General features: G+C 37.2%; 1 protein-coding gene across 11 annotated transcripts in view; it reads left to right on the forward strand.

The window, feature by feature from the left end:
* The window catches only part of CEP112 (centrosomal protein 112), a 177,610-nt gene that overhangs the window by 5,205 nt on the left and 153,629 nt on the right, over positions 1 to 18,776 (forward strand). For 5 of the 11 annotated variants that reach the window (XM_074847007.1, XM_074847006.1, XM_074847008.1 and 2 more), the window contains exons 2-6: positions 244 to 344; positions 1,179 to 1,369; positions 2,121 to 2,287; positions 9,631 to 9,727; positions 12,142 to 12,216. In XM_074847007.1, the coding sequence (XP_074703108.1) occupies positions 245 to 344; positions 1,179 to 1,369; positions 2,121 to 2,287; positions 9,631 to 9,727; positions 12,142 to 12,216 (630 nt within the window). In that variant the 5' untranslated portion in view covers position 244. Of the gene's footprint in view, positions 1 to 243; positions 345 to 1,178; positions 1,370 to 2,120; positions 2,288 to 3,651; positions 3,691 to 4,830; positions 4,993 to 9,630; positions 9,728 to 12,141; positions 12,217 to 15,111; positions 15,423 to 18,343; positions 18,375 to 18,776 lie in introns of those variants that run through there. The other 6 variants (XM_074847009.1, XM_074847010.1, XM_074847017.1 and 3 more) reach the window with 5 other exon arrangements.

The following is an 18,776-nucleotide window of genomic DNA, read 5'->3' on the forward strand; positions in this document are numbered from 1 at the left end:
TTGTTTATTTCCAAAGCTAACCAGACACATTCTTGTAGATTACACTGAATGTCTGTTGTTTGCAAAGAATCACTCATATGTTTATGTTTATTTGAACATAATAAAATATTTACTTTTATTTTCCATATAGTTCCAGCGCATGTTATTGCATGGCCTAAGATGACCAGAGACTAATGTGTAGTAGTATTTGATCTTTTCTACTTCAATGGGAATAATTTTGCAGATTACTTTGTGTTCTTTCAGAATGAATGGTGAAGAGGAAATATGGGAAAATCTGGATGCAGAATTTGACCACTGTGTGGTGGATATGAAGCCTCATGTTCTAAAACTACAGCATAGGTCAGGTAAATATGGTAAAATGTGCATATAGAGAAATGCAATAACAAAGTTCTAGGTAACTGATAATTATTATGTGTACTTGTATCATTTCATTTACCCAGTCACTTAATGTATGATGTTTCAAGGCATTGTTTTGAGGGGGAGGGTTGTACAACTTCTAAAATTGGATTTTTTTAGGTACCAATTTCTATTGTTTGAGCTTATCTGTCCTGGTGATGTGAATGTGCTTTTGCATAAATACGTTGACGTTTTTATTTAAAAAAAATAATTCAGTAGAAACTAAAAGCTTCTAAAAGGCATTGGTTTTGAGACTGCACTTATAAAATTGCAAATATTTTTTAGTCATAAGGTTTTTAAAATTTGTCTTAGGAATGTATAGTAATATAAACATCAATTAATAGATGATGTTTTATAAATCTAATGATTAGAACAAACTGGTTATTAAAGACAGGAACCCTACAAATTAAGACCTCGCTTCATAAATGTTTAATTAAATGAATAATTTCATCATCTGGTAGCAAAGGTTGTGTAAATAGATATTTTTAAAATTAATGAAGATTTATTGTGTCTTTAAAATACTAACGCTCATGGAAGCTGTATGTTATAGTTAATGGCAGCTCTTGCAGTGAGTTCAGAATTCCTGGTGACTTACGTGTTCTGTACTTACTAGAGATTGATTCCTTTGGTTCGGTCATTTGGGTTGGTTTGTTTGTTTTGATTTAAACTTTTGGATGGAAGGGAAATGTCTACAAAACTGGTGACCGGTAATGGCTTCTGTTTTTTTATGCGTTTGATTTGCTCTGAAACTGTAGATTGATTATGCATATCTATATTTTTAGAACGACAAAGATGTGCATTGTGGATTAAAAAACTATGTGAACCCTCGGGAGCAGGCACAGGAATAGAGGGAAGGAAGAATCGGAACCTATATGCAAAACTTCTACTCCACATGCTAAAGCGAGGTGTGCTGGAAGGTCCTTTTACACATAAACCAGAACCAGGAATACTGAAAACTTTACCTTCATACATGGTGGGTGTAACTTCTTTATCAGACAAACTTGCTTAGATATATTCTGAAAATACTTTCAAGTCTTTGATTGGGCATGAATGTGAAAAATAAATCTGAATTGAGTGGATTTACATGTAGTAAAGACAGCCATTTATGTTGTGTATCTTGTAATTGGTGTTGAGAAAAATCTTTCAATGGGTGAAACCTTTTATGAGACCCAAAAATTCAGGTTCTAAGAAAGCTTATAAAAATAGGTGTTCTGAAGGAACAGAAAGATAATTTTTGTCTAATTCTTTGAAAAGATGTAGTAAAAGACTCGAGGCTATATTTTGTCTTAATCAGCAGATAGTTCTTGTGAAAGGAAAATGTGCTTAAATGAGGTGACATTAGTAGTCTGAGGAGATTATAGTAGTCTATCTTTCTATGAAAGAAGAGATAACAGTATTTCACATAGATATTGTTAAGCTTGGAGTTTGTTTTCTGAAGACCTGAATATACTCTGTCAATCATTGGCATCAGCAGTAGTGAGATAACAGTCCTAATTTATACTAAAATTACCCATACTGAAAGAAGTACTAGAAAACATTTACACTGTTGCCTGTTATACTAATTTCCATGGATTGGGAGGTAATATATTTGCACACCTCACTGACTTCCTTGGAAAAAGAGTGTTTATAGTTTGGATATTCTCACAAGAACAATGTTAATGGTGTAAAGAATATATTTGTATAAATATGTTCTAATGTTAATTTTGCATTTATTTTCATTATAGTCAATTTATTTTGATGAGCCAAATTCAACAAGAGCTCAGAGTAGCAGCCCAGACTGCTTACCTGACTGGCTAATGGGAGAACTAGGAAACAGTGAATCTAAGCATGAGGAATCGTGGAGGACATCTTCTAAAGAGGAATCACTTTCAGCAACAGCACTTACCTATGGGTAGGATTTCTGTATTTGCTTTATTCAGTATTTGATTCATATTTAATAGACGTTTGATTTGGTAACTCTGTATGTTTCAGTCTGTATGTATGAATTTATTACACTCCCTTATGGACTCATCTTGAATATATTGTTTGTACTTTATATACAGAAATGCAGGTAATGGCTTCTAACTTAATGATAACTTTTATACTTTATATTGTTACATTCCTCCATTCTGTCTTCTTCTCTGGATTCTCTAAGTCTTCTTCCATGTCCCATAGCTCTATCCTCTTTCCCTTCCTCTTGTTCTCCTTCCCCTTTCAGTTACAGACACTTAGCATGGAAAATCAACAGGCCAAACTGAGAGTTTGAAAAATTTAGCAGCAACTGAAGAGAGGGCTTTATAGTGGTTTGCACTGGTGGTTGCCATGGACTACTCATGACTTTCACAAAGAGCCTGTTTGCGAGCGTGGAAATAATCACAGAATCAGAGAATCATCGAGGTTGGAAAAGACCTTGAAGACCCTCAAGTCCAACCATGAACCTCACATTGACCACTCTCAACTCCACCAGATCCCTCAGCGCTGGGTCAGCCCGACTCTTCAACCCCTCCAGCGATGGGGACTCCCCCCCTGCCCTGGGCAGCCCCTTCCAACGCCCAACAACCCCTTCTGCAAAGAAATGCTTCCTAAGAGCCAGTCTGACCCTGCCCTGGCGCAGCTTGAGGCCATTCCCTCTTGTCCTGGTGCTTGTTCCTTCGTTAAAGAGACATCCCCCCTCTCTGCACCCTCCTTTCAGGGAGTTGCAGAGGGCCAGGAGGTCTCCCCTCAGCCTCCTCTTCTCCAGACTAAACCCCCCCAGTTCCCTCAGCCACTCCCCGTCAGACCTGTGCTCCAGACCCTGCACCAGCTCCGTTGCCCTTCTCTGGACACGCTCGAGTCATTCAATGTCCTTTTTGTAGTGAGGGGCTCAAAACTGAACACAGTCATTGAGGTGCGGCCTCACCAGTGCCGAGCACAGGGGTAAGATCCCTTCCCTGTCCCAGCTGGCCATGCTAGTGCTGATACAAGCCAGGATGCCATTGGCCTTCTTGCCCACCTGGGTGTACTGCTGGCTCCTGTTCAGCCAGCTGTCAATCACCCCCCCAGGTCCCTCTCTGACTGGCAGGTCTCCAGTCACTCCTACCCAAGCCTGTAGCGCTGCTGGGGGTTGTTGTGGCCAAGGTGAAACAGTCCACTTTTTTGCACCGTTCTCTCTCTCCATGTTAATACTCTCTGTAGACTTGGTAACATACTCTGTAGACTTCAGAAGTAGATAATAGTTATTGTTCTGACATTCTAAATATCTATCGAATAAGCTTATACTCTGGTTATGTTTTTCAGACCTCAGATGTTATGGTGGCAAAGCACAGTGGTCACAAGGCAAGAGACAGAAGTCATACAGAATGACTGTGAGAGGGAACCACAGACAAATATGGACAGGCAGTAAGAAAGAAGTGATGTGGTAAAAGACTGTATAGATGCAGAAGACTCTCAGGCCAGATTTTTCTTAAAGTAGATCAAAGCAATTGCTGTCCTCCTGGAGTTCTTGTACAGTCCTATTTTCTGCATGCTGATGTATGGAAGCTGAAAAGTGGTACTAACTAATGAAACTGAGGTGGATGAATCTTCACAATTTCTGTACAGTTCAAAATAAAAGGAATGTACAGTAAACAAGTGACAAAAAATGTGGGGAGAGTAGACATACAATATTTAAAATAAAAGTTGTAGTCTAAGGTCATAATACTGAAAGAAGCTTTTATATCAAATAGTTTTTAATAACTTTTTTCTACAGAGAATAGAAATATAACCAAGCATACAGATGGTAGATTTGAAGGATGTTCTATCATTGCTCACAGGTTTTTTAGAGGAAATAGTGGCTCCCTGTAGATAAGCAAGTTTTGCTGTTCTGTGACAAAGGAGGGAAAGTTAGATGTGTACAAAGAAAGAGGGATTTGATCCAGCTTTTTGTGAGCATGTTAGTGCTTATTAAACACTATTAGACACTGTTTGTCTTGTGTTTCATCATGGCTTTTTTATGAAATAGCAAGATTTCTTTATATTTCCTGTAAACTTCATGAATCTTGGATTGCAGAAGGTCATATTAGACCAGCTATACTTGCTAAAATTTATGAGGCTAAAAATCAAAGCAGCTGCCTGTGGGATACTCTGCCATGTTGTTTTGTTCCCCTATGTGGGGAGGATTGTTTGCAATGACTCCATCCTTGTCTGAACAATCTCTGAGTTTGATTTAAAATGGTTTGATATGTATCATGCTGTCTACTACAAATACCTGTGCTTTGTTGGTGACTAGCACCCCCTACGCCTAGGTCCTGTGTGTTTGTCATTAGGATAACACAAAAATTTCAGTATTGCTCATTTGCAGCTGTATAGCAGAATCCTGAGTATCTGTAGCTGCACCTTGTTATGGTAATCCATCAGACAGTCTCTTTTTGTGGGTTTGCAGAAGCCAGTAAGCTTAAGCTGCATCCATAGTTCCAATCAGTTGGGTATAGAGCTGTTTACAGAGCAGGTAAAGGGATTAAATGTGTCAGGTTATTAAGGCTTGTTTTCCTGTTGGCTTAGAAAAATGTCCCTGCGGTGTTGAAGGTGTGCCAAACTGGTCAGTTGGATGCTGTTGAAAACCACAGGCTTTTGTTCTGTCCTAATTTGTGGGAATCTTAGGTAAATTTTAGTTTTATCTACATTCTGTTCTTAAGTATTTACTTTCCAGTTTTTCTTACGCAGTGCAACTTTGCACTGATTATCAAGATCTATGTTTTTTTTTTTTTTATGTGGCTGCATTTCAGTCATGGATGGAATTGCCTGTTGTTTGCTCGTTTTTGAAGTTTAGTTAATGTTTAAACTCTTAAATCCTTGGTGAAAAAAGCATTCTTAGAGGTAGAGCGTGAGTATTATTCAAAACTCAGTAGGCTTTGTACAAGAGGAAGTGTTTGCTCTACATCTATATGAAACTTTTGGTTTGGTTTCATTGCATTATAAATATGCTCCCAGGTTTTGTTTCAGAAGTCTAATGCTTTTTTTCTGTGTTCACTTACATTTTTCGTAAGTGGTTATCATTAGCTGTTCTTTTTCTAGGCATGCTGATGTTTATCACAGTGCTGAGTCTTGCATTTTTTAATTATCCACCTGGGATTTGGATAGGTGATAGGCACTCTTGCAAGTTACATCACGTTGATACTGAGCATTGTGAAAATTTTCTCTTATATATCCATTAACTATGTGTAATTCTAACAGTCATCTAAAATGTTGCCCTTAGGACTGATGCGTCTCCTCTTTCTGAGTCCCACAGTGTTAACACTAAGGAGTCATCTGGGTGCTTACAATCAGATGCCCTGATACGAACCCGGGGTTTTGATAGCAGACTTGTGGTTTGAGAAACGAGGGTGGAGAATGGAGAAGCTGCCAGCTCTGTTACCATGTTACTGCGTCAGGCGTGGTGATGTGAAGAACCATTGGGAAGAGCTGTCCAAATATGCTTAATTAAAAAAATTAGGTTCGACCTTGTGAAAACAAGGAACGTTTTCATAACGTGGGCTTTCGAAACAGGTTTTGAGACCTCCACTAGATCTGTGTTAGATAGTGTTGGGCCATGTGAAGATACCCAGCACAGATCTGATCAGATTGGCTTGGCCGCTGGAGTAGCACCACCGTGATAAAGTATCACTCTGGGTATTAGAAGCAATAAAGCAATATTGGAACAACTCTCCCCTTTTAGACCCAATCTAGCATATTGGTATCTCTGTGAGGCCGTATTTGAGGCATAAAAATACACCTAATTCCTTACTTGTGCTGTCAGCTGGGGTGTTATTTGAGCAGGATGGGGCAGCATACTCCTCCCTGTGCATCCAACTGGTGCTTGTCCCCGTTTGAGGAAGGCTGAGCTACAGTTCTGCCTACTCCCTCCCTTGTATTCTTTGCCATATTTTTTTTTCTTTTTGCTACCTGGATTATAGCAGAATATTGTAAATCTGACCCTTTTTCCCATTCAGTATCTGAATCTAAGATACAGCTTGGTCTGGCAAAGTTCCGTAAGTAGTGGGTGGGGTAGTGAAGCTTTATTTCCTTTACTTTTTCTTTTTTTTGTCCTGTGGGACTGTAGCAGTGCCTACAGTGGTGATCAACAGATGGTTCCCAAGGCTCTGGTGAGTTCTCTGGAGATCTGTATTGCATATTCTTTCATGCCAGGAGGGGCAACTAAACGTGATGGAGTAAGTTACTATAGGCACGGCTCTGCTGTGGGTACTCGTGCCAAGAATGGAGCTGTGTCTAAGGAAATCTGAACTTGTGTTGGCAGTTAGAAATTTTGATAGATTACAGAAATTAATCTTGCTAGCAATGAGAAACTTACGTTAAATGTGAGAGTTGTGCAAGAAGAAATACTGAAGGTAAATGTTTCAGCTGTTATGTTTTGTAGAAATAACTTATTTATATGGGTCTGTATTAAGATGTTAGCTATACTCAACGTATAGATCCTGTCTGTATTTACAGTTTTGAATGACCTATCAGTGCAAGATGTAAAAGAGATACATCTGGACTCTGCAGTTTGTAGAGGGAGCCAGCAGATGGTGATCTTGTTACATTATACTTGTCTCCACCCAGCGTGTGTATTAGGAAAACTCTCTCCATAGGCAGGCAGTATATGTAGTTGGGTAAAAATTTTACATTCCAGCCGTGACTCAGTTCTTGCAGATAGACTGCAACACTTTCTCCTGGCAAAAGAGATAATGACAGTGAGAAATGTTTGAGTAATTTTTTTGATGTTTATTTATCTCAAGATTCCCTTCTTTAAAGAAGCAAACAAATGGAGAAGTGCTTTTCATAGTTATTTTTATCTTGCAATACACATACGTCTGTGTATGAAGATTTTGACTTTTCTATAAGAAGTTCTTTATCTGGCTAGATAAAAGTTGATGAACAAACCTTACTTGCAAACTTGGGTGTAAATGAGTAAGCCCAAGCTAGCTGGTGCTAGAAATGTGCATCTTTACGTTGAAACATGAGAGAATTGGTTTTAGGAATGTGTGGTCTGGTTTGAACAGAAGCCTGGTCTTTCTGACCCCATAGGAAAATTCTACTGTATGTTTATAGATTATGCCTGAAAGACATCGTTAAAGGTCAGTGTGTAATTGTGCTGTAGCAGGAGAAACCAGTGAGTTTCCCTTACTTTGCTCCTAGTAGGAAATTATTTACTAATCTCCTTTATTAGCAGCAAATTGCCTCCTTCTCCCATGCTACCTCACTGTTTTGGCTGAAGCAGGAGGTCACAGGGTTGGTATCAAGTCTCTGACCATTCTCCATTCACCTGCCGTGGGAGGAAAAAGAAATAATCTTGTGATTTCTGGAGCCTGACTCGTATTAGCAGAAAGCTGGAAAAGGGAGTGAACCGGTAATACATGCTTGGTATGAGCAAAATTGCCATCCATCCTTAATGGTCTTTCCAAATTCTCTTTATAGAATCAAGTAAAGCAACTTCCTTTTCAGTTCCTCTTCAAAATAGTAAATATAGAACTAAGACTATGTCTAGACTTTTTCCCCCATTTTGTCAATTTAAAAATTATAGGTAACTTGTGTTTGAATATTTATTGATATTCCTTAATCTCTTAATGATAGAGGCATGAATTCTGTTTTCTCTCTTTTTAAACAATTGGAATTTGATTGAATTGTTAGGTAACCTGAGTATTGTTCTGAAAAGAAGTCTAATAAAAGTGCAGATTTACTGACAGGCAAAGATTTGTCTCCTTTTAATGAAAGATAATTTTGTATCAAATTAAATCTTGGTAAGAAGTGCATGATCTGGTATGCTAGAGACAGTCATTGTATTATTATACTACTTTTGATCTTTTTTACCTCTGAGACTTTGCTTATCTAAACTATTTACTGCTTTGTAATTGTTCTTTTGCATCCGTATATGTTGTTGGTATTTATTGGTGCTGGAAGGGAAGGTGTGCTCCCCGTTGTTATATTTCACTGTTCCCTGCTGTTTCGATGAAAGCTGGGGTGGTGTGCTTCACGGAAAGTTTGTGTTTGTCTTCCTAGAAGTGACTAGTTTACATTGTACATCCAACAGTTGTCTTTCTGTTCATAAACACTTAATTTGTCTCAGTGTCTTTTTGGCACAACTTACCGTCTTAATTTGCTGCCGGATGGAAAGAATGAAAGGTATTTTAATGGTCTGACTTGATTTTAATACACTATAGCTAGTCGTAGGAAGGTGAGTGGACTAACAGGAGTTTTTGATTACTTTAATACGTGTGGATTTGACATTGGAGTATATGCTGAAGGGTGTTTCACTACTATTTTGGATCTTTTGCTATATCAACCTATCTAATAAACTCTTACAATTTTTATTTTATTTTGTTCCAGGCTGTTCTTTTCTTTCAGTGTTCTATAGTTGAGAAATGTCTGTTGACCAGGTGCATCAGTGAAGTTTATCTTCGCCTATCTGCTACTCTTAATTTCCTTTTGTTCAAGTGCTTTATTTATGACAAAAGCTTTTCCAGAAAATCCCTGTCCACTTTTTTCCTCTACTGGGCAGAGTATTATACTTCATGTTATACTTGTGTCCTGTCTTGCGGGCCTTTCTTTACCATCCCGCCATACATACCGCTTTAGTCCATAAGACAGAGCTGAAATGAAATGCAGTTAATATAATCTTTGACTTGTTTCTTTGACATGTTACTCTCCACCTTGTCCTTTCAAACCATTGCTTTTCTATTGAGCATGTATGTGTAGTTCTTGCTCTTGTCTTCAAGGTATATCTTCATATAACATACAAACTGGCTCTAATCTCTTATTTTTTTGGTCTTAAAAGTCTTCTCCCCTGTGGTGTGGCGAACCATTGCCTTAATTCCTTTTTCTTCTCTGAGTTGCTGGACTTTATCCTATACTGTCTCATATGCTTAACAATTTTATTTCAAAAACGTTCTCCTAGATCAGCCTTCTCAGTTAACTTGGATTTATTTTAAAATCCGTTGGGACACGTTGGGTCACGTAGTAACAGAAATGCAAAGAACATCTTTTAATATACTGTGATGTACATGATGTTTCTGGTGTTTTTGTTGCTGTGGGGTTTTTTACGTGTTGTTTTTTTTTAGTGGAATGTTTAAGGCTTTTGTTTGCCTTCAGCATGCCTTTAATAAGAAATTTTTCTTTTTTATTCTACTATTTTTGATCTCTACATCTTGACAATTATTTTTTCTTGTATATTTTAAAAGATTTTATGATTAACATCCTTTGTGTGCAACAAGCTGTTGAAAATTAATTCTTCTCTTTCTGCTTACTCTTTCTTGTTAATAACAGGGAAAGATTCAAATACAATGAGAAGCCAGCATTAAGATCACATTCTATGAGTCCTCCTCACCGGACAGATGAAGATAACCTAGCCACACCACTGTCTGTAAGATGCTTCTCCTTTTTGTCATAAAACTTGCCCTAGTTTCAATGAATTGTTTTTGTATATCCCCATAAAGCTGTTATTTCTAATTGCGTGAGTCCTGATCCCTGTGTACAAGTGCAGACATTTGGGAAGGAGTGATAGGAAGGACTAAAGCTCATCAAAATCTGCCCTCTGTAAGTTCAGGGGAAAAAAATTTCTAGTAGGATGCTCTCAATTCATCCTAATGGTTGACCTCTGTTTAGTGTAGTGTGTTTAATGTCTGCTGCACTGTTTTCCCTAGGCTTGGCAAACTGACTGTATTGACATCATCTTGTGTTTTGCAATAGTAGATTAAAGAAAGCTGCATAGATGTCTTTGGCTCTGTTTAATGATGGTTGACCTCTGAAAGAGTGAGTTTTGGACAGTTTGTTTTATCAAACTTTCCACAGCTAGCATTATGGCTGATGGAAGGACACTAAACAGACTTTATGTAAAACCCTTTTAGTCCAAAATATTTAATGATATTGTATGTATAATTGCAAATATTTAAACTGGAAAATTACTCCTGACAAATACGTGTTATCAAGAAGTATGCTGTCTTCCTACATGAATGTGTTCTGTAGCCTTGTAGTGTCCAGACTTTATTACTGGAGAGCTTTGGCTCCTGTGGTTCCCTCACCATAGCCAGTGCCTCTGTAACTGCTCTCATCCTCCATGAAATGCTGAATTTGCTGTATGCACGTTTAGGTCTGCCCACACTTATTATCTGATTGTATCAGAGGAAGAGTTTAGACAGATTTCATCTGGAAGTGGGCTGTTGACACCTGAGCAATTCATATAGACTGTTCTTACCCTCCTTTACTGGGCACAGTCAAGAACTTATGAGGACTTGAAGTGCAAGTGGGATAAACTTGAGGCCTGCTTCCAAGGTCGGTCAGTCTGAGGAAATTTGTGTTCTGCTGTGCATTTGGAATAGAGGACTAGCAAGGGGAAGCTTTATCATGGCAGGCTACAAATGGTCTGCGGGCAAAAATTGAATGTCTCTGCTCTAGGCTCTTGTTGGTATGAATGTACTTATGTGTGTGTTGATTGTATATATGCAAATGTAATTTAAAAAAGAAATGCCATAATTAAAAATAAAAAATAAAAACAGATGCTGGATTTACTAAATTTCTCCTTATTGGTTTCCTCTTTGTTATACTTGACTTAAAGAAATACTTCTTATGGAACAGTTATTGTAAAGGAAAGTATTTCCTTCAGCTAAAACCTCGATTTGGGGCTTTAGAGCTTTTTGGGTTTTGTTGGTTTGTTTATTTTTTTGTTCCTGGCTCTGCCACAGGCTTCCAGGGCAATGTTAGACAAATCACTGCACTTCATTGTTCTTCAGCTCCATATACTGGATTCTACTGTGATTACAGCTTTAAAAGGGCCTTTAAGTGAAATAATCCTCTCTTGCTTTGCCAAACAGTTTGATGAACGTTTGGCTGGCTGGAACAAATAGTATCTTGTTCTGTTGTCAGTGACACACAGATGTTCTGGCATAATTCAGGCCCAGGTAGAGGAACAGGGAGTCTTTTAAGAAACATTAAGAACTGCCTCAACCAAGTGTTGATTAACTGAAGTCAAAGCTCCATTCACTGTATGTTCATAATGAATGAGCAGATTTAAAAAAAGAGGTGCTTGCATGCCAATACACAAACCTTTTGCTAACAAAACTTAATGAGACAAAGTAATTCATGCTTCAGCGTTCTGTTTTTCTGAAGTGTTCTATCTCAGTTAAGGAAAATTTTCTGTACCAGCTGCCCTATTTGGTACATTAAATACAATCAGTAGTTACTGTTATCTTGCAGGAAAAACCTGAAAGACATAGCCTTGAGCAACGATAACTGAATGGTGGAAATTCTTTCTGCAAAGAGGACCCCTAGCCTTGAGCTGGGCAGCAGCTACTCTGTCCTCTGCTTTTGCAGCTCTGCCCACTGTAACTATCCCTGCCTTGCTGTGGTTTCCTTTCATTTTTCTTTTCTTTTTTTTTTTTTTTTTTGTTTGGAGGCTAATCAGGTAATCTCTGAATTCTGATTAGCCCCACAAAAGGTGCTGTGGAGATGGATCATTTCTAGAATAAGCATGTTGCCTGAAGAATGGAGTATTTTGATTTTTATTTAGTAAACTCACCATTTGTAAAGGAGGCCGTTGCTTTGGAAATAAGCAAAATAAAGAACAACATTAACGTGAGGAGGCAGGCTAATTTATCTTCTGAATTCCTTTCTTAGCACAGTATCCTACTGGTAATTGAGCTATTTAGATTAAAGCAGTCAGAGGTATCATGATGCTATTAGGAAGTGCAGTGTAGCCATGGCCAAGTCAGAGAAGCATTTTTTTTTTTAGACTGTGTCTGTCAGCTCTTCTGATATTTTTTTGACTTTTTTATGTTCCAGGACCATCGTCATAAAAAACCCATTTCTTTGGATGACAGTGACCTCGAAGCACGTCTCAATAGTTGGAATCTTGGGGTAAAATAGAGTACATTACTTATTTATTTGAAATGAAAACTCCTTATTAACGTAGTCTGCATCTCTGAATTTGGTCAACAAAACTTTATGTAGGAATAGAAATGATTTGGTAAAGCTTGGAAAGATTAGTTATGAATACATGTCATTTTGAGAAGAAAACATTAAAAATGCCTCATTTTTAAGCAGTAATAATCTTATTGTATTTAATATAGTTACTGATAAAGCAAACAAAATAATAATGCCTGCTGTTCAAAACCAAGTGTCTTATTCTGGTAGGAATTCAGACTGTTTCGTGATAACTTGGTGACATTACTTTGAATTTATGCTTGCATAAATGAAAGAAGAACTTGGATTTCTGTATTATTATTACTTCTTTTTAAGGAACACAGAGTTTGCAAGCCATTAATACAACTCAACTTTTTTTTCCAGAGTTTGCCTCCTTTTGGCAGTGATCAAGAGGCTTTTCAGTGTGTTAACCTCTTTCCTTCCCTTTTAATAATTAGACTCTTTAGACCAGCTCTGTGGCTCTTACTCATGGAAAGAATAGCGTGTCTGCGAGTCTGCTTTGCTGAGGGAAGAACCTACCTTTGTGGAAGCTTCTGCAGTACTCTGGCCTATCTTCTCGTGTGGCCTTGGCTTTAGAGTGTGTTTGTGAATATGGTACTTTGCTTCAGTGCTGAGATTTGTCCTGACTTTGATATATGAAAACTAAAGTGTCTGAAAGAGAATCTACTGTGGGGATGGTATAAGGAGGAGTTCTTTTTTGGACAGCTTGCCGACTTCAGAACTAGTATTTATGGGATCTCAGCACAAATGTAGAAGCTGTCTCCCCAAAGCTTTCCGAGTTTACAGCTAGGAGGACTTCAGTCTGTATTAAAAAATTTTTTTAGACTCTAAACCGCTTTTTATAAACAATTCTGTAAAATCAGATCTGTTTTCAAGCTATCATCATTTCTTGGAACGTGAACACATCCTCTATATTTTTTGGGATGGTGTAGCACAAGAGGTAAATACAGGGAGGCAGTAAAATATATTTTTATAAGGAGAGATGAAAAAATTGCTAGCTAAGAGCAATGTGAATCTGTGTTAAACTGCTCTGATGTTTGCATGTACAAATTTAATATGTGGGGCTTGATCTATGTGTTGTTCCTGAGCAATTAAGCAAATATTTTGGACCTAGACAGATTAATTTAAATTTTATTTTAAGGCTACTGTTATAATAAGACTTTATTCCCTTGGTTATATTTTCTGTGGTATTAGTCCATTACAGCTCTAAGGTCATAGTGAAGTTCCTTCTCTCTGTAGCTATATTCCTCTGTATCTTTTCTATTGTTTTGTCTTTTTTAGCCCTTTCCCCTGTGCCACCAAGTCTTTAACCTATTTGATTAGGATAAATATCCTCATAACAATTGAATTTTATTAAGATCAGTTTTGATAAAGAGGTTTTTTTCTTTCTCATTTTCTGCTTATTCTCACAGGTTGAAAGCTCACTCAGTTGTGTTTGGGAGAGAGGACAGCTGAAGTTAGGAGGAATGAGAGCTAGTTTCTAATGAAATACTTCAGCTTTGTCTTTTTTAAAATAATGTATTTTCATGTCATTTTAATCAGAATAGTCCTTATTCTTCCTACACTATTCTCAGTCTAGAGGGATATGGCAGCATTTAAAAATCTTGCCTATTACACAGAGTTTTGCATTGATGACTAAGTTCTCTTCAGTAAAAACATAAACGATAAAGAGAGAATGTTAACTTTTTTGTGTCCTTCTTGGTGTTTCTCTTGCTGTTTTGGTGCCTGTTAGCATTCTAAATGGAAGTTGCTTGCTTTACTTCTGAGAGGGAAGGAAGTCTTGACCTTGAGACAATCCAGGAGCTGCCTAACTGCTTTCTCCAAAATGAAGGTGGAGATTAGTACAAGTATTAGCCTGGGTGCACAGTATTGCGCCTTGTCTTTTAGAGAGTAATACAAGAACAATTTCTAGCACTTCCAGACTTAGATGAGTATCTTTTTCAGGAACTGTAGTTTTATAAAGAGAGGAGAGTGGATCTCCAGAAAGCTTTTCAATAGCAGTCAACTCCAATTTGTGAAAGCGCTGTGCAGGTGTCTGAAACAAATGTGCAAGCAGTCACTTGCAGATTTTGGGTATTTGGGCTGTATAAATACCTGGATTATATGAGCAGATAGTTGTAATACTTTGAGCTTTTAAAGCTCCTTTAAGGGGGAAACTTGCTCATGGCCATTTTACAAATTGTTCCAATTGATGCAGACAAAGAATCTTTTTATATCCAGCATTTTTATATCAGTGTTGATCTGCCTGCTTGCTTATCTCTTAAATTTTATTTGTTTTTTTATTTCTTTTTTTAATTGAAATTCCAGTTTGCAATCATGTTGTGTTGATAATGGATGGTTATTAAACTGTGATGATCCTCCACTGATATGGGAGCTCTCTTGGATAGCAAATTGGCTACCGTGACACATAAATCAGTTTTTCAAGTCTCCTCTCCAGGGATGGTAATTAAACAAGTCGCTAGCGAGAGACTTTGATTGCCTGATAAGACTTGTTGGGAGTTACCTGACAAAGAGGAGTTGAGGTTGTAAGAGATCTGTAAGTGGTTGCTGTTAAGTGTTTCCCTGCTATGGATCACAGCCTCCAATGGGTTCTTAAAGGGCCAGGAAGTTTTAAATAGAGTTTCATACTTAATGAAGAATGTGTAATTATTCAAAATGTTAAAAAAAAAATGCTTACTAAATGTTGGGGGCACTTCAGAATCTGTAAGGTTTGACTGTAAGATGTGACTGGTATTGTTTCTAAGCATTTACATTGCCATAGAAGCATCTAGCTATCTTTTAATTGCTAGCCACATGTGCAGACTGTTTGAGAAACTTAATTTACAAGTGATCCCACCTCAGATATAAAAGACCCTTGACCTGTAAGAATACTTCAGTAGTGGGTAAAAGTTAGGAAAGGAAATACAGAATTGCTTTTGCTTTGAACTGCCTAATATAAAGAACAGTTGTTTTTAAAAAGCTTTTTGAAATTTCTTTGGTGTTTGGGTTTTTTCTTTTGAGTTGTGTGCCAGGGAATAAATGGTGAATCAAGGTTGCTAGTCTGGCAAAGAATGTGTGCTTTGGTACATCTTCCTTGCGATGATGGGGGCAGAGCTGGTCCTGGGAATTTCGGACAAGTCCTTGTGCAAGGATTTTTCTCGGTAAGAATCCTTGAAATTTTAGGAAGCTGTTCTTATTTCAAGTGAGTATATATGGAGAATATGCTTCTATTCAAGACTCTGCAAATATCTAGATAAGCGCTCTACATAACGGTGAGAAAAGCTTAGCATCTTCCAGATGCAAGTTGCTGCTAAGCCTTTGCTGTTCCAGTGTAGGCTTGTCTGGGTTACAATGACCAGTTATAAACTCTTAATTTATTTTTACCCTTATCTTTTGGGCTTCTACTTCTTTGATATATTCTCAATTTCCTCTTCTTCAAAGGTTGTGTATTTTTAAGGTCACATACTGAATGTGTTTTTTCACTTTTTGTGGTATGCTGACATCAGTGACTGAGAGATTTTTTTATTATTAAAAATACTGTGAAATGTTTTGAGAAATAATTTTATGATTTCTCTACTAAGCAGAGAGGTCAAAGCTTAACTGATTGTACTATGGAGGCTTCAGATATTTGTTATTAGTAGTAATGATATTTTCTACACGAGAAGCAAGACTGTTGCATTACTTTGCTAATATTGTTGCTTCTCATGAGTAATAAAAGAATTTTTCCATTTGCCTTGCAGCATTCCTGATTATCTCTATCAAACATTTTATTGTTCAAGTTCTTTAGATTCTAGTCATGCATGGGTAAATGTTTAAAAAAAAAAAGTTGAGTTTTGATTGTGATAAATTTGCCTTTCATACATGGAATACTAATATAAGCTAATTTTAAATACATTATAAAAATGTGTTTTTCTTAGTCCTTATTGACTCTTATCTAAACTGATGTGGGGACTATCCTTTATTAAGTGTCCATGCCTTGAAGTTGCATTTGCAATGTAGAAAAGAAAAAATCCTTTTGTATTGCTGTTTGAAAGGAAAAGTTTCAGAGCCAGGAGTTTAGACAAATGCTGGTAATCTTTGGTCATGTAGTTACTTTGAACTTTCTTTCTTATTCTTTAGCTATTTTAGAATATAATAAAAATCCCTCAGCTATCTTATTTTATTAACAGCTGTCAATAAACTTCTACATGTTGTTGCAAATTTAGTACGCTTCATAAACAGGACATCCTCACCTTTCCTTTAGTTACGTCTCAAAAAAATAGTTAAAAATTTTGAAAAGTATGTAGTGTCAGGAATAGAAGCTTTCTGGATAATGGAATTAACTTGCCTTTTTTTTTTTTTTCTTCCTCTTGTAGTTAAGCTTTTCAGATTGTAGACAAACACAATTTTTGGACAGAAAACTCAAGTTATGTAAAGGAACAACAGCGAATTAAACCCCTGCATGTTCTTACCTGACCTGCCTATATATATATTTTTTTTTTCATGATGCTTCTGATACAGCTTCTGATTCCTTTGTCACTGAATTGTAGCTAATTTTAGGTGTGACAAAGCAACACTTTTAAACATCCCAGGAAATTCAGTACTTCGTTTTAGGTAGGAAGCATACAAAGAGACTGTACCCTGGGGAAATAGCAAAGGGTTTTTTAATCAGGGAGAACATAATTTTTCATCACTGGAATTCAGCCAGGACAAGAATTAACTCTTTAGTTTTTGCCAGAGGTGTTGTGGGATCTTCAGTACAAAGAACCTGGACACTCAGGTCTTGCCCAGAAGAATTTACCATGGGAAACGTTATTGCCTAATAAAGGTTTAAGAGGCCTTAGACCCAAGGAATTCTGCGGTCAGTGGCTTGCGTTATGTTTTCCTTTCTTGGAGAAATTATATATAACACAGGGTTAAAGTAGATGCAAGCACAGAATTCTTGGGTGGCTACAGCAACAGTGTATGTTATGCCTGTTTTGTGTACTTGGCTCACATCTGCCTGTGTCTTTCCAGTCTAGTTAAGCTCAACCATTTCTGTACAAACCATTTGATTATCTTTTGTTTGGTTTCTTAGTCTGTCTGCTTACTATAAACATACCTACTGTATATGTTGTGGCGTTGGAGGGCAGCAACACTGTAAAAACTTTCCCACAGTGAACTCCAAGTGGTGTTGTGACTTCAAAAAATAAATTCAACTTCCATGCTGACAAACAATCTTCATGTGCTTTAATGTCCTTCCACTAAGACTGCAGAAGCAGCATTAAAGTGAACTTCCCTACAAATTATGATGTTAGATAAGAATGTCCTTACTCAAATTTCCTGAAGCTACTCAGCAGTTATTTCTGTAGGGAACATGCTGGCTGGCTGGGTTTGTTAGATTAAAGTAAGAACTTAGGGCAAGGTTCAGTTTAGTTGTTTACCATTTCAAAATCTTAAGTGTTCTTAACTCTTTCATGTGTGTTTTTTCCATCCTTGTTTTGAAAACAATCACATTTTGTCTTTGAAGAAGCTTAAGGGGGAATGTGCAACAAGCTTGCTGATCCAAATGTCGTTTTTTTTCCCCTGAATCTTAATATATACAACATACCTTCTGACTCTTAGTGAACTGTAATAAGTTACAGTCGTGCATTACTGGAGATAAATATACCTTGATAAACATCTTCCAAAGAATGAAATGTGACTTTGGAAGGGGTGGAATGGAGCATAACATTAACGTTGTCATTGTTGCGGTATTTACTGTGTCAAAAGAGCAGAAGCTTTGGTATAAGGTTCTGGACTATGCCAGGTATAAAGCCTGTGCACCGTTTTGAGCCCGAGGGATGAAACAGAGCTGATGTCCTGAGGATGAGTCTTGTGGAAGGACTTAATGCTCAAAATTGTGCTTTTTCTGCGCTGTCCTTGCTTTTGGGGAGAACCATTTCAGCCGAGTTTACTTTTATCAATGCTTCACTCATTGCTTGCATTGGTAACTTTAAAACTGTATACTTCAGAAATGTTTACTTTTGACTGCTTTAGGTGGTGTTAAAATAAATGGAAATTGAAAATACTAAAGTTAAAAATTATGGCTAATTTCCGTTTTGGAATCTGTGCTTTTATGCAGATTTCTGCCATACCTTTTTCAACTTAGGAGAGTGAGTGTATTTTCATAAAGTAGGTTACTTCTGTTAATTAATGGGGATCTCTTAATGAGGATCTGATCATCCAAGGCCTTCCCAGCTCTGGTTTATGAGGACTGAAGTACTAGAAGGTGACCATGCCAGTCCTCACAAACTGAAATGTGGTTTGTTGTCTCTTTGACTGCCTAATAGAACAGGAGAATCCAAAATCTTTTCTACAAAGAAATCCAAAATGCCATTCTTGTTAAGAAGTGGTATTTACAAATTAGAGTTCAATTCTAGTTCAAATAAAGATGTCTTTCATGATGACATTTATTTGGTTCATACTCTTAAAAAAGCATGTGATTTACTGTTCTTCTCATGGCAGTGCTTCAGTTTCATACATATGTATTTTGGTTTGTCTTTGACCTTTTGCTT

This window comes from Strix aluco, chromosome 21, assembly GCF_031877795.1.
Source record: "Strix aluco isolate bStrAlu1 chromosome 21, bStrAlu1.hap1, whole genome shotgun sequence".
Lineage (NCBI taxonomy): Eukaryota > Metazoa > Chordata > Aves > Strigiformes > Strigidae > Strix > Strix aluco.